General features: G+C 40.6%; 1 protein-coding gene across 1 annotated transcript in view; it reads left to right on the top strand.

Annotated features, from left to right (window-relative positions):
• LOC124545792 (zinc finger protein 503-like) overlaps window positions 1–16,533 on the top strand; it is a gene marked incomplete at its 3' end in the record, with an annotated part of 415,142 nt that extends 398,609 nt beyond the window's left edge. The window contains exon 5 of the mRNA XM_047124739.1: window positions 16,442–16,533. Coding sequence (XP_046980695.1) covers window positions 16,442–16,533 — 92 coding nt within the window. The remainder of the gene's footprint in view (window positions 1–16,441) is intronic.
• Between the last annotated feature and the right edge of the window lie 712 nt (window positions 16,534–17,245).

Below are 17,245 nucleotides of genomic sequence, written 5' to 3'. Positions count from 1 at the left end.
AGAGATATGTAATCAGCATTTATTGATTTAGAGAATACATTTAACAGTATTGGCTGAAAGAAATTCTTCATGATGTTGAAAGATGTAATTTTAGACTGGAATAACAGAAGAAGGCTGAGACCAAAAATAAATGAAGAGTAAAGCATAGTTAAAAGTAGAAAAAAGACATAGCTGCCCTTGGTGATCCTGTTTATTTACCTTTTCCATTGGTGAAGCTATGAAAGAGCTTCAAAATCGTAAGGTAAAGAAAACGATATCTCCTTTCACTACATAAGATCTTTCCACTCTGCGAATATGATTTACGAATTACATTTTCCTAACAGCTGGTTGCGAAAACCATATACAGAATATGCTCTCGAAACTAGCAACAATTATGAGAAAGTTTAAACTGAAAATGAATAGTAAAAAAATTATAATACTGGTAAATCATGGTTGGAAACACACCTGTCATTAAAATTGGAATAATAGCGCAGAAGAAGATGATTTGTTTCGTTATGCAGGGTGTTTGTTTTAACGTGACGCAACTAACTATCTCGAAAACGACGCATGGTACGAAAAAAAATGTTCTAGGCGAAAAGTTAATATTAATGAATGGGACATCTGTCTATGCTACAATTAGCTATCTCCTAGCTACCCCTCCTGCATGGGCAGGGTCCACTCCGTATTTTCAAATGGGAATCCCCAATTTTAATTGCATATTCGGATTCTACGCCAAAAATACGTACGGTTTAGTGAAACTATTGTTTTCTGTTCGTGGTGACAGGCGCTGTAAACAACAAGTACCAAGTGTCCCTTCTTTGCAGTTAGGAAGCGACTCATCTGAGTCTACATTCCATTTACGATGTAAATTTAAACCTTTATGTTCTAATGGTTGATATATACATTCGAAATTTACTTTAGTGTTGCAAATTTGATTGTACAATACCATGTTTTTTGGTCGTTTCAAATTAGAAACTACGTTTAGCGTGATCCATGAACAAAGACGTAGATGTAATAGTTTTCTATTCCCGTCTGTAAGTACCGTTACCTCTCATTGGGGTGCCTGATTTCGGTCAGTCCCCTTGCCTCTCACCACTTGGGTGCTTGACATCGGTGAGTCCCCTCGCCTCTCACAATTGGAGAGCTTGATATTGTTGAGTCCCTCGGCCTCTCACCACTGGGGTGCCTGGGATGAATATCCTTGGTAGGTGCACCTGTCACTATCACTTCATGGACATTTTGCCCTGTTATAATGGTTGCGGTTTGTATTTTGCCGATAGCTGCGTAGCGGCCTGCGCGAGACTTACGGCGGGTGGACGGAAAAACATATCGAAATCAGCAACTCTGACAGCGGGCCACCTAAATCAAGTATTCCGATGGTTTGGGGTCTGACCACAATCAAAGTCCATAGGGAACAGAAAACAACGTTACCTTGCAAGTGGCTTACTTGCCAGAAATGTCAGTGGCTAACAATATTACTCGTTTTTGTGTTGCACTATCGCGTTTTCAGCACTCAGGTAATGTTTGAATATCATTATCAACTGTTAGGACACAAACGTTGACATTTACATCGTGAATGAAATGTAGAATTAAATGTATCGGTTCTTAATTGTAAAAACTGACACATTGGAGATGTGCCGATTAAGGTGACATTTGGCGCAAAATCCGTATATGCAGTAAGAACGGAAGGTTATCATGTGAAAACACGAAGTTGCCCTGTCCACGCAGGAGGGGGTATTAGGAAGTGGGCACTTATAGTAGAGACTGTTATTCCCTCTACTGTTAAGGGGGGTAGGACGTCAAACGGGCCGACTTGGAGCAGGAGAGGCGCCACAGGACATTTTAATTTCCACTGTCCATACTTTTACAAATAAATTCATAAAACTTTAACAGCATGACCAGGAAGGATTCAGGATTCATTCTCATAGCAGTGGAAGCTCAAAAACGTAACAAAACACATTTTTTTACATGTGTAATTTCATCATTTTTTTCACTTAGTACCGGCTGCAGTTGTTGCTATAGGCACACTTTTCTTCCTAAGTAAGAGAGATTCTTCGATGACATTTGCACAGCTTACAAACCATAGTTACAGGTGTATGAAACTCTAGAAGTTATTTAATTTATGAAAAAATGAATGAACTGTTACATTTTAAAATTCATGTTTAGAAAAAACTCAAGTTTTATAGTTAATTATCTCAATTTTTTCCACAGTTTTTTAATAGATTTGGAAAATTCTAGAGTTTCATACACCTGTAACTACTGTTTGTATGCTATGAAAAATTCATCGAAGAATCTCTCTTACTTAGGAAGAAAAGTGTACCTATGGCAACAAATGCAGCCAGTAATAAGTGAAAAAATGATGAAATTTCAAATGTAAAAAAAAGGTATATTGCTACGTTTCTGAACTTCCACTGCGATGAGTGTGAGTCTCCAATCCTTCCTGGTCATTGTGACAACGTTTTATGAATTTATTTGTAAAAGTATAGACAGTAGAAATTAAAATGTCCTGTGGTAAATCTCCTGCTCCAAGTCGGTCCGTTTGACGTCCTACCCCCCTTAATAGTTCACCTTGAACATCTTTTCGTATGAATCGTCGTTTTCGAGAAATTTGGTTGTCTCAAGTTAAAACAGATACCCTGTATAGGCACGTAGACAATAGAGGCGTGGAAATAGAGAAATAGTTAAAATAACAAAAGTTGCCTTCAAAGTGTGCAGGCAATTGTCTTTGAATATATCGTATGGAAGAGGAAAACACGATGGGTCTGTCCATTCACCTGAAGCTGGGAACATGACGCTAAGAAGAAATGGAATTGTAGCCTTGGGGAAGGCTTACTAGAATCGGATGGTAAGAAAGAAAATTTTATGACGATGCTTCTAAATAAAGCAGTAATCGAAGAAACGTTATAGGAACTGCTAAAAAAGGTATAATTAAATCTTGCTGACATTTGTTTAGACAAATTAAGTTTTTTGTTGATAAATCAGAATAAAAAAATTTATGGCAGCAAAGCAAGAGGAGACCAGGAAAGAAAATAATACAAGATATATTAAAGATAAGAAGATGTAAAGACTGTCTTGAAAAGAAGAAGACAGTACAAAATAGACTGGGGCATCACATCGACAAAGCACAACGTTCAGAAGTTGATAGACTGCTTGATGATTCTAGATGGATGAACTACGTAATACGAGTAAGTCTTCCTTTCATATTTTGTACAAAACCGACGAGGCGTGTAATCACATTAATGGGCTATTGAGCTTGGTACCTGTTCAGTCTCTAAGCGTTGTGCTAGTAGCTTCATCGTCGTTGTAATGACTGAGAGAAAGGAGTTACGTGGTCGTACTGAAAAGTAATGCCTCATAACTTTTGATTCTGTTCTCTGTGTCGACAAAGGTATTATAGATGACGTATATTACTCGATCGAATTCACCGCTACGCTGACGCAAGTCGCAACCCCTTGCCGCTAGAGGGCTTCGAATTGCAGCGTGTAATATGGGTGTGCGTAACGCAACTATGTCGGTACGTGAGAAACAGCGTGCTATAATTGACTTTCTAAGTGCAGAAAACTTCGTTCACACATGGAGCACCCTCTCCTTTAGCAGATGAATGCCAGGCCAAACACGAGCGCTGCGAGATCTGTAACAGTTGACGCTTGGGGGTTCACTGTTAGCCGTTATCCTCCATACAGTCTCGACTTGGCCCCATCCGATTTTAATTAGTTTCTGAAACTTAGAACGCCTTTGACGACATTACTTTGATAGTGATGAAGCGGTGCAAGCACAGATGCACTCGTTGTTCTGACAAACATTCTACAGTGATGGTGTCAAAAAACTGGTCCCATATTGAGAGAAATGTGTTCATCGCCAGAGCGACCATGTTGAGAAATAAATATATAGACGAGAAGAATAGTGATGTAGCAGAACGTCAATAAAGTTTTTTTCATTTAATAAACTATAAGAAATGATTCAAATGGCTCTGAGCACTATGTGACTTAACAGCTATGGTCATCAGTCCCCTAGAGCTACTTAAACCTAACGACATCACACAACACCCAGTCATCACGAGGCAGAGAAAATCCGTGACCATGCCGGGAATCGAACCCGGGAACACGGGCGCGGGAAGCGAGAACGCAACCGCACGACCACGAGCTGCGGACAAACTTTAAGAGATTTCACATAAAAAAGTTGGGGGCCTTACTTTGCAGCATGCCTTCGTGCATGGTGGTATAGGTTTCGGTGAAGTTGAGGGATGTGTCGAGTAAACAATGTTCGGTAAGATCAAGATCTAGTATGTTTGCTGACAATGAAACACGATAAAAGTCTTGATGTATTTTTATGGTCAGCTATTCTACACTGTTATAGTATTTACTTCTTTCGACCCACTGTATAATGCAAATTGCCTTGGTTAGTATTTTTCGTTTAACTGTAGACCCTTTTGTCAAGTGTTGTAGGTACATAGGAGGGGTGAAGGACGGTGCGTAGAACCTATAAGCAGAGTACTGTGGGCAGCGAAGCGCCGTGGAACTCAAACGAACATTTTACAGTACATCTGTTGCCAAAATGATGAGACTATTAGATTTCATCTAACTGGTGTTAAAAAGCTCTTCACAAACAAATAGAGTTGGTACAAAATCTTCTGTCATGCATTTCTATTTACTGATGATGTATATACTATATAAAATGTTAGAGTGCTTGTCCAAAAAGTTCTACATTGGAATTAATTGAAGCATTTTCTGTTATAATTGGCTTACTGTGTTTCTAGATACCACTGAATTTGGCCCTGTCCAACAGCGCATAAGCTTGATTTTTCAACCGTCAATGTTTCTCTTGCTATTTATTTACCTCTGTTAAAGTCGTTTCCTTTTTTTGTGTCCTCTACCACTTACTTTTGCTTTCACTTCTCTGTCGTTCTCTGGTAATCTCCTGAATTAACAAGGTTTATCAGACGTACATTTTAAATTAAAAATTGCGGACGTATATAATAGCACCTGACACGTATTTTTTGTTTCTCATTGAATTGTTGACTTTCAGATCTAGACTTCTGTTCCCTCAAACTAGTCAGCAAATGAGAAACATTCTCATTCGTCTGCTTTATAATTAAAGTAGAACGGCTGTTTCATTACATATCATTTTGCGGTTGTTCTTACATAGTATCCCTATATCGGTTATCGTCGGATGCCATTCACGGCGTCATGAAAGAGAGTCACATCGCAACAACTTGAACACGATACCTTCTTGTCTGTCTCATATCAGACTACATGTCAGTCTGTTCCGTTAGTTAAGAATATTTACAAGATCATCGATCTAATTTCCGAATGTAACAGCTGTCATAGCTACGAGCATTTTCGGGGTAGAGATGGAGCACGCTTCTTTTTACCACAAAGCGTTAATGCAGCAGAAGCCGTCCTGAAGCGTTTTGCTTTTATTCCACGTCTATTAGATTGAGCGTTCGATTAGAAGCCCGACAGGCGTTCAGCTCCGACAATTGAGTACCAGCTGAGTCACCCACTCGATACATTGCACTCTTTGCATACTTCGGAAGAAAAACAGGTCACTGCTCCTGCACACGGAGCTCTGCGAATAAGAAGGCGGAATGGCTGGGAGATGGAGGGTCGCCGAACTATTATTTACTTGCTTAGTAGGTGGAACACCCGTGGCACTTGCTTCATGAACGATTTGAACCACTCCAGACGATCTTAAGAATTGATAATGTCAACAGAATAGCTAACCCCAACAACATGCAAATTGTCAAACTTTCTCGTCAATTTTAGTCCGACCAAAGTTAGTGGAATGTTAAAGGATTTTTCGGAAGGCGTGGAGGGGTGGGGGAGGGTAGGGGACACAGAAGACAAGAAGAGAGGAATGCTAGAGTTCAACGTCTCGCCTACGTCAACGTCGTTACAGACGAAGTGAGCAAAGGAAGGAAAAAATAAAAATTGCGACTGTGGTATTTAAGAAGCACGCATTCGCCGAAAGTGACGTGACAAATTGCAGAAAATTTAGACCATGATGGATGAGGAGCAGGGATTTGAACCCTGATCTTATCAGATAAGAATTTACTCTTTCAGTCAGGGTAATTTAGATAATATCCACATTTTCAAATTATTCCAGCAATGTTGACAAAGTGACTCCCTGAGGTGATCCTATACCAAATGTCTTTTCATCCAAAAGTGGAGTGGATTGTTAACTTGTTTACTATAGTAATTTTACTTATCTACTATTCGTAATTCATAGAGATTCTAAACAACAGATCCAAAAGCTATAAAGGGCTATTCATAAGCATCTCCAAGGCTTCATAAAATGCCTGCACAAAAACTCCAATACGTATTTAAAATAGACGCATATCAGTGACTAAACCATCTCTGCAAGCTTTTAACTCACATTAGGCTACTGGTGCCCATTATGAACACCGTTTGAGACCTTTGGAAACATATATAAGTGCGTGCAATAGAGTATTTCACTGTTTCCTGGAAATCGCCTTAATCGGTTAATTGTGTCATTTTGTGCTAATAACACTCTTTTTCCGTCGAGAATTTCAGTAACTTTTTACAGAAAACGAATAATGAAATGCAAATAATTTGAAAGCCCGCTAAAAGGTTACATTTGAGTCATTTGATACCTGCGGCCTCACTAGCTAGCACGCTGTTCCTATTGTCGTAAAGCTCGTTAAGCAGTGACATCCTGTTTTGCAATTTATGTTTCGTAAAATTGATTACAGATTCACATTGCACAAATACATTTATAAAAACTCTAGAAAAGTTGTTTTTCAGTGATAAAAAGAATGAGAAAAATGTAGTTGCAACCCGCTCGTTGAGATCCAAATGAGATATTATCACTTCATCTGTTTATTTCTGCGAGTCATTTTGATGTAAGTAAACACTACATGCGAACAGGTTATTGCTTATAGCATAACATGTAGCGTGCTGGACTGATCTGAGAAAGTTTTTTTTTTCATTCCTGTTCTCTTTGCTAAATAACTACTGTCTCCTTGACTTTACTTCGTTGTTAATACAGTTACGTAATAACTTTAAATTTTATACCATATTACAATTTAATATCTATTTTCATTTTTTAGTTTCATTTTAGACCTGACCAATTTCAGTTGGTGCACAAGGCTGATTTAAGAAGAAGAATCTCACGCCTGATGTAGCTCTTACTCTCAAGAATCTGAGAAAGTATTCAACAATTTCGGACCACATTACGCTTCCCAAACAAGTCGCTGAAGACAGTAATTTGCCACTTCCGACTGTCTCCACTGAGCCTGTTGCAGAGCTGACAATGGGAGAACTCGAACGTTGCTTGAAATCTACGAGGAAACATAATAAGACCAGTAGATTAACATGAAACGAAAGTCGGTTCTGCTTAAGCACTTTTAAATCTTTGCATTACAGCAGCAGTGAAGAATGTAGTAGCACAACAGATACTTTCAGGTTCTGCTGCGCCAAATGTATATTTTATAGCTTACGCTCCAAGCACGGTAGATTTCAAGACTTGAAGCACAAGTGAGGAATCACTAAAAGTGCCAAGTTTAAATGCGGACACCCAGCGACAAACAATACACCACATAGTCACAGAATGTTCCCTACGGAAATATGCTGTAACTCTCTCCAGCATACATGAGACCCCTGAAGATGCAGTCTCCTGTATGGAAACTTTTGATGTCCACCTATAACCAACTGCTTGCAAATACTTAAAGAACTTTCTTATTTATTACAGTCTTAAACTTAGAATATGTATTCTGTTTATAAAAATCACTATTTTTTCTTTGATTTGTAATTCATCCAAGTGTTTTCTGAATTTATTCTATTCATATGGAAAACATTGTGTTATTGTCTTAATCTAAGACTGTTCTAATCAGGAATGAATACAATTTATTTTATCTGAACTTCATGTACATCGTACTACCATTAATACTATTGCTGGAAATATAAATAATTTATCCTTGATTTCATACGAAATAAATAGAAAAAATTAATTACCTGGACGAACAGAAAAACCGAAATGTGTAACGTTGTTGAAAGCAAACACAATAATGCCCTGCAGTTCCCCAAGAGTGTTATCACGCTGCCTGAAAATTTGAAAATTGAAAAAAAAGTAGCATACATGGAAAACAATAGTTCTGGCAACAGTCACAGCAGCTAACAACCACAATTATCTTCTGAATGAAAAAGTTTCCATTGCGTTTTACTGTGTAGGATTTCACAAGCTGCCATAGAAAATCTTTTCAGCATGGCCTGAGCAAATAATCCAGTTCCAAATTCCTTGCAGGTTGAAGAAAATTCTGCGATCAAGGCTGTATCATAATACTTCCGTTGAAGCCACCATGGAATGGAGCTTTCACTTTTCTTATTTCCAACACATAATCTTTTTTTAAGAACGAAGAATCCGTAAACGCATCAACTTTCGGCAGATTTCCACTATCGGTCTTAAAAAAATTCATTTCCATCGTTTAACTTAGAAAAACAGTCTAGATGCACAATTCTTACTTACGTGTGACCGGTTTCAGTCCAGAGATGGGCCATCTTCAGACCGTACTCCAAGGCTGCTGTGGGGAGACGGATCCACGGAACATGAACCTGCGATGTTGTCAACAGCTGCTAAAGACCGAATACTTCTACAGGTCTTGCTCCGTCGGTCCGTCTCAACCCATCAACTTTAATGTACGGGATGAAGATGGTTCTCCTCTGGACCAATAAATTAGATTTGTGCGATGTAGACTATTTTTCTAAGTACAGTTGTGAAACTGATCACTGTTTTCCCATAGTGTTTTCGAAAATACGCTTTCCATTTTTATTTAAAAGACGTAAATGCATTTTCCATCACAAAATAATTAAACTCTTTGCTGAAAGAGTAAGTAAAAACACTAGTCACTTCCGTTAACACTCCTATAACAGACATACAGCTTCGTCTTACTCCTAGGCTGTGACGTAACCTGTGCTTCAGTCAATAACAGGACGTTTTAGATGACGTGGCCAAATCTTGAAATTTAATGGTATTTAAGCTTTAAATACATAAAAAATGGGTATTTTGTGAGAATATTGGCTGAACATGCTATTTGAATATTATAATCATTCAGATTATAATATTCAGTAATAATCATTCAGACCTACCCCCATGAACCATGGACCTTGCCGTTGGTGGGGAGGCTTGCGTGCCTCAGCGATACAGATGGCCGTACCGTTGGTGCAACCACAACGGAGGGGTATCTGTTGAGAGCCCAGACAAACGTGTGGTTCCTGAAGAGGGGCAGCAGCCTCTTCAGTAGTTGCAGGGGCAACAGTCTGGATGATTGACTGATCTGGCCTTGTAAAACTAACCAAAACGGCCTTGCTGTGCTGGTACTGCGAACGGCTGAAAGCAGGGGGAAACTACAGCCGTAATTTTTCCCGAGGGCATGCAGTTCTACTGTATGGTTAAACGATGATGACGTCCCCTTGGGTAAAATATTCCGGAGGTAAAATAGCCCCCCATTCGGATCTCCGGGCGGGGACTACTCAGGAAGACGTCGTTATCAGGAGAAAGAAAACTGGCGTTCTACGGATCGGAGCGTGGAATGTCAGATCCCTTAATCCGGCAGGTAGATTAGAAAATTTAAAAAGGGAAATGGATAGGTTAAAGTTAGATATAGTGAGAATTAGTGAAGCTTGGTGGCAGGAGGAACAAGACTTTTGGTCAGGTGAATACAGGGTTATAAATACAAAATCAAATAGGGGTAATACAGGAGTAAGTTTAATAATGAATAAAAAATAGGAGTGCAGGTAAGCTACTACAAACAAAATGAACGCATTATTGTGGCCAAGATAGACACGAAGCCCATCCCTACTACAGTAGTACAAGTTTATATGCCAACTGGCTCTGCAGATGATGAAGAAATTGAAGAAATGTATGATGAGATAAAAGAAATTATTCAGATAGTGAAGGGAGACGAAAATTTAATAGTCATGGGTGACTGGAATTCGAGAGTAGGAAAAGGGAGAGAAGGAAACATAGTGGGTGAATATGGATTGAGGGAGAGAAATGAAAGAGGAAGCCGTTGGTAGAATTTTGCACAGAGCATAATTTAATCATAGCTAACACTAGGTTCAAGAATCATAAAAGAAGGTTGTATACATGGAAGAATCCTGGAGATACTAGAAGGTATCAGATAGGTTATATAATGGTAAGACAGAGATTTAGGAACCAGATTTTAAATTGTAAGACATTTCCAGAGGCAGATGTGGACTCTGACCACAATCTATTGGTTATGAACTGTAGATTAAAACTGCAGAAACTGCAAAAAGGTGGGAATTTAAGGAGATGGGACCTGGATAAACTGACTAAACCAGAGGTTGTACAGAGTTTCAGGGAGAGCATAAGGGAACAATTCACAGGAATGGGGTAAAGAAATACAGTAGAAGAAGAATGGGTAGCTCTGAGGGATGAAGTAGTGAAGGCGGCAGAGGATCAAGTAGGTAAAAAGATGAGGGCTAGTAGAAATCCTTGGGTAACAGAAGAAATATTGAATTTAACTGATGAATGGAGAAAATATAAAAACGCAGTAGATGAACCAGACAAAAAGGAATACAAACGTCTAAAAAATGAGATTGACAGGAAGTGCAAAATGATTAGCAGGAATGGCTAGAGGACAAATGTAAGGATGTAGAGGCTTATCTCACTAGGGGTAAGATAGATACTGCCTACAGGAAAATTAAAGAGACCTTTGGAGAAAAGAGAACCACTTGTATGAATATCAAGAGCTCAGCTGGAAACCCAGTTCTAAGCAAAGAAGGGAAAGCAGAAAGGTGGAAGGAGTATATAGAGGGTCTATACAAGGGCGATGTAGTTGAGGACAATATTATGGAAATTGAAGAGGATGTAGATGAAGATGAAATGGGAGACACGATACTGCGTGAAGAGTTTGACAGAGCACTGAAAGACCTGAGTCGAAACAAGGCTCCGGGAGTAGACAACATTCCATTGGAAATACTGACGGCCTTGCGAGAGCCAGTCCTGACAAAACTCTACCTTCTGGTGAGCAAGATGTATGAGACAGGCGAAATACCCTCAGACTTCAAGAAGGATATAATAATTCCAATCCCAAAGAAAGCAGGTGTTGACAGATGTGAAAATTACCGAACTATCAGTTTAATAAGTCACAGCTGCAAAATACTAACGCGAATTCTTTACAGACGAATGGAAAAAACTGGTAGAAGCCGACCTCGGGGAAGATCAGTTTGGATTCCGCAGAAATGTTGGAACACGTGAGGCAATACTGACCCTACGACTTATCTTAGAAGGTAGATTAAGGAAAGACAAACCTACGTTTCTAGCATTTGTAGACTTAGAGAAAGCATTCGACAGTGTTGACTGGAATACTCTCTTTCAAATTCTAAAGATGGCAGGGGTAAAATATAGGGAGCGAAAGGCTATTTACAATTTGTACAGAAACCAGATGGCAGTTATAAGAGTCGAGGGGCATGAAAGAGAAGCAGTAGTTGGGAAGGGAGTGAGACAGGGTTGTAGCCTGTCCCCGATGTTATTCAATCTGTATATTGAGCAAGCAGTAAAGGAAACAAAAGAAAAATTCGGAGTAGGTATTAAAATCCATGGAGAAGAAATAAAAATGTTGAGGTTCGCCGATGACATTGTAATTCTGTCAGAGACAGCAAAGGACTTGGAACAGCAGTTGAACGGCATGAACAGTGTCTTGAAAGGAGGATATAAGATGAACATCAACAAAAGCAAAATGAGGATAATGGAATGTAGTCGAATTAATTCGGGTGATGCTGAGGGAATTAGCTTAGGAAATGAGACACTTAAAGTAGTAAAGGAGTTTTGCTATTTGGGGAGCAAAATAACTGATGATGGTCGAAGTAGAGAGGATATAAAATGTAGACTGGCAATGGCAAGGAAAGCGTTTCCGAAGAAGAGAAATTTGGTAACATCGAGTATAGATTTAAGTGTAAGGAAGTCGTTTTTGAAAGTATCTGTGTGGAGTGTAGCCATGTATAGAAGTGAAACATGGACGATAAATAGTTTAGACAAGAAGAGAATAGAAGCATTCCAAATGTGGTGCTACAGAAGAATGCTGAAGATTAGATGGGCAGATCACATAACTAATGAGGAGGTATTGAATAGAATTGGGGAGAAGAGGAGTTTGTGGCACAACTTGACAAGAAGAAGGGACCAGTTGGTAGGACATGTTCTGAGGCATGAGGGGATCACAAATTTAGCATTGGAGGGCAGCGTGGAGGGTAAAAATCGTAGAGGGAGACCAAGAGATGAATAAACTAAGGAGATTCAGAAGGATGTAGGTTGCAGTAAGTACTGGGAGATGAAGAAGCTTGCACAGGATAGAGTAGCATGGAGAGCTGCATCAAACCAGTCTCAGTACTGAAGACAACAACAACAACAATCATTCAGAATAACAACAGTCCGGAAAATAGCTTATTTGCTGAAGTCGCTGGCAAGAATTGCGGGGGAATCCGCAACAGGAGCCCATTTTGGGAACCTGTTCATTGGATTGCCTATCTACAGTCACGAACTAATTTGATGCGATAATTGTAGTGTTCCGACTTGGTGTAGTAATAAACTATTGTTCCAGACACAGAATCTGCGGTTGCATGTGTAACTGCAGGATCGTCTTTACAGCATGACAAGTCGGTAATTTGGTGAGAGAAGATGCAGTGAGGGCAGCGGTGCAGGAATGAAACCTCCATATTATTTTGCTGTCAGTCCTCGCCTCTAGTAAAGCGCAATGTTGATGAAGAGATTTTTAATAACTCTAAAACCTTCACTAATTTTCACTGTAGATTAAATCTTTTTTTTCTACTTGATGACACAGGAATACCCACAAGCAACCGCGTCTTGCTAAAACAATCTTGAAAAGGTTCCTGTATACTTCGTAAGTTACAAAAATCTTAAACCTTCCTCAGTGGTTAATTAAAATTTGTATTCAAATCACTCTAATACTGCACTCTACAAAAAGTAATAACACAACAACTAAAATTCAACGAAACTATTTATTGTACACATGACATGCGGTATCTTAATACGTACATACATCAGTGTGTTGGTTGATTTTTTCTCTGTGTCTAACGATCTTCCCGCAATCACGTCACATAATTTACTACCTACTGTTTTCTGCACGGCCATAACTGCACCACTAAGTTACTCAACTCATGTCAGTAAAGACTAACCGTCTTACGTCCACATATTTACACTTCAACCCCTGACATACTTCCCAGGGAAAACTAAGTAGCAATGGCTGGCTCTTGCCATATGTACTTGTAGGTACTGAAACTTCTTAGTGTTTATTTATTTTTATCATTTCGAACACCGACCTACAGAATTTTTCCTGACAAAGACAACTCAAACTAAACCTATCCATTTATTACCCACAATATACATGACCAACGCAATCTCACTGCTATACAATGACAACATGGCTTCAAATGATTAACACAATAGACTGGCCCTAAATTGGAAGAAACAATAACCTATACTTTCCATAAGTCACTTACCTCACAGAAAATCTTCATAACACGAACTACAGCAATTACAGCAAGCAGCAACTAAAGTCAGCTAAATAAAAGTATTCTAACTACTATAGACTCTAACTACTAGGAGGCATATGGTTAGCAAAAGAAAGAGTTTGTTGAAGAGCCAACAACGAATTTAGCGTATTTTACCTTATTCATGTGACATCTACTTTCAAAAATTATACTGCAGTGAACGCACAGTGTGTTGTGGGACGATCACTCCGTTGTATAAATAATTCAGAAGCCAAGAGCTGGCCGAAGTGGCCGAGCGGTTCTAGGCGCTACAGTCTGGAACCGCGCGACAGCTACGGTCGCAGGTTCGAATCCTGCCTCGGGCATGGACGTGTGCGATGTCCTTAGGTTCGTTAGGTTTAAGTAGTTCTAAGTTCTAGAGGATTGATGACCTCAGCAGTTAAGTCCCATAGTGCTCAGAGCCATTTGAATCAAAAGCCAAGATCGCTTAAACACTGTTTACTAGATGACCGGTTTCAACACACTAAAGGTGCCATCATCGAAACTGAATGTAGCTTAACATGCATAAATCATTTGGATATAACGATACATGAGGCATACCAGCTGATATAAAATCATTGTCGCATATATAAAAATTAAAAAGTTAAAAAAATTAAGAAAGCATTTGTATCCTTATATCCAAATGATTTATGCATGTTAAGCTACATTTATTTCCGATGATGGCACCTTTAGTGTGTTGAAACCAGTCATTTAGCAAACAGTGTTTAAGCGATCTTGGCTTTTGAATTATTTATACCCAAAATTATGGTCGTCAATAATTCCACTACCCAAATATTACAAACATTAGCCATCCTCAATGCATGTCTTACGAGCACTGAGTCTCCACGAAGGACACTTGTCCAAGCTGTCCGCTCGCTAACTGCTAACTGTTAGTCCGTCCAACCACAGTCTCTTTTCGAGCGCGCAGAGCGCTGTCTTCGATATTAATACAGTCTATAGCGCTACCAAAATACGAACATATAAACAGGCTACTTACAGTACTAACAAACCTAAAAACATACGCCTTTTAATGGCTATAATTATCAGTCTGTACATGGCGTAAACACTGATGTAATTTTTTTCACTACATCGTCTTCAGTCACCAGTAGAGATGTCTGCATTTATAGCCGTTACACCGTGTATAACACGAAGTATACTTATCAAAGCTCTGACAAAGACTGCAGACACTTTTGTCATTTGTAAAAAAAGGAAGTTCTGACCAAAATTTTTATTTGATGAAATAAGTGCTTTCGTGAATTCTGTGGACAGTGCGTGCGAGTTTCGGAGTCGTGGCGACACCTGACTAGCAGTGACTGGCGGCCAGTACACGTGGTCCGCTTCTCTCTCACGCTGTGCAGCACATTGCCCTCGTTGTCCAATCACATGAAACAGAAAAAGTGACACCCTTTCCTCTACGAATAAATACACATACAATTCCACTAAGAAGAACAACGCATTTGCAATTAAGGCATTAGAACCAAGACAAAGAAAGAGAATTGCCCATGCATTCAGCCGGCTACTCTGTAACCATGTGAAGCTTAAATCTGGGACACTACACAGTACCGAGCAGATGTTTTGCCTATATGTTGTGACACACCCGCCACCTAGTGCATCTACATCATGCAGCGTATTACATGTCGAAACTTGGAGAGATGCTATATCCATTGACATGTGTCATTTTTCTGAAAGTCTTGCAGTTTTTGCACAATTGTCTACTGGATCCCGGAAATTACTTATGAACATTGCTGTACAATTAGAAGTGTACTAAGTTCCCTTGCGCCGACTACCACTGACCTCTGTACACCAATGAGCCTGTTTGCCGTAGTGTCGGGCACTATAGGCCTGGAATCTCGTTGACTGGAGCACAACTGTCCGCAGTGATAGGCCTTGCTTCGAACTGAGCACCGATGAACAGCGAAGACGTGTCTGGAGACGTCTCAGACAGCAGTGGGATACCAACCTGATTTTTGATCGCCATACAGCTCAACCAACAGGGGTGATGGTCTTTAGTGCCGTTTCAGCTCATAGCAGGACGCCCGTGGCACCCTTACAGCACAACAGAGTGTCGACGGCATTCTGCGCCCCATTCTGTTGTCCTTCATGGAGAGCTATTCTGGGCGTACATTTATGCAAGAGAGTGCCCGCTCGCACACGGCGAGAGTTTCTACTGCTTCGCCGCGCGGGATTAGCCGAGCGGTCTAGGGCGCTGCAGTCATGAACTGTGCGGCTGGTCCCGGCGGAGGTTCGAGTCCTCCCTCGGGCATGGGTGTGTGTGTTTGTCCTTAGGATAATTTAGGTTAAGTAGTGTGTAAGCTAAGGGACTGATGACCTTAGCAGTTAAGTCCCATAAGATTTGACACAAATTGGAACATTTTTTTCTACTGCTTCTCTTCGTGCTTGCCGATACCTACCTTGGCGAGCAAGGTTGTAGGATCTCTCCCCAGTTGAGAACGCTTGGAGCATTATGGCGGGCAATGCCCTCCAATCATCTCGTGGTTTTGGTGCTCTAACTCGCCGATTGGACAGAATTTGTCATACCCCTCAGGAAGATACCCAACAGTTCTATCACTGAGTGCCAAGCCAAATAACTGCTTGCATAAGGGCCAGAGGTGGACAGGTGTGTTATTGACTTGCTCAATTTGTGAAGGTGTTTCTCTTGCATAAATCATCCAATTTTTTTTTCTAAAACTGTTTGTTTGTCTGTAGATGTACATCACATCTACCAATTTCCATGCCATTCGGATAACTCCTTGATGCGTCGTTTTTCTATTGTCTTAGCTGTATTAACCGCTCTCCTCTCTCAAGAAGTGGTCACTGGATGAGCGTCTGCAAACATTGGAAATGCGGAGTTGAGGGGTTCACTATTCTAGCGCTGACCCAGTACAACACAGTGGTGCCTCCCTTCTGACTAGCACTGTTTGCATTGCGTGTTGCAGACGAGGACTGGAACGACCAGCCGAGCGAGGACTCGCTGCTGGTGGCGGGCGGCTGGGACCTGTCGCTGCCGCGCGCGCGCCGCCACGCCGCCACCTCGGCCAGCACGCCGACCAGCGGCCACAGCCACGGGCACGGCCACGCGCACGGCCACCACGACCCGCCGGCCAGCCTGCACTACGGCCAGCACCAGCACCAGCCGCAGCCGCCCGCCGCCTCCTCGCCGCCGCGCAGGGCGCGACAGCGGTCGCCGTCCCCTGGGCCACTCTCTCCCAGGGACAGGTTCAAGGTAGGCCAGCCAGCTTTCCTTCCCCAGCCACGTATCCGAGGCCTCGCCTCAGGGGTCATGTATGAGCAGTAGTCATCTTTTAACCCCTTCGCTGCTACAGAGATTGGTTGGTTCGAGTTAAGGGGGGTAGGACGTCAAACGGGCTGACTTGGAGCAGGAGAGGCAACACAGGACGTTTCAATTTCCAGTGTCTATACTTTTACAAATAAATTCATAAAACTTTGTCAGCATGATCAGGAAGGATTCAGAATTCATACTCATAGCAGTGGAAGTTCTAAAACATAACGAAGTAATTTTTTTTACGTGTGAAATTTCATCATTTTTTTCACTTACTAATGGCAGCATTTGTTGCAATTTTCTTCACAAGTAAGAGAGATTCTTCTATGAATTTTGCACAGCATACAAACCGCACTTAAAGGTGTATGAAACTCTATAATTTTCCAAATCTATTAAAAACTGTGGTAAAAATTGAGGTAATTAACTATAAAATATGTGTTTTTTCTAAACATGAAGTTTA

The sequence above is a fragment of the Schistocerca americana genome, chromosome 8 (assembly GCF_021461395.2).
Source record: "Schistocerca americana isolate TAMUIC-IGC-003095 chromosome 8, iqSchAmer2.1, whole genome shotgun sequence".
Classification (NCBI taxonomy): Eukaryota; Metazoa; Arthropoda; class Insecta; order Orthoptera; family Acrididae; genus Schistocerca; species Schistocerca americana.
This window is presented reverse-complemented; position numbering and strand designations above follow the sequence as displayed.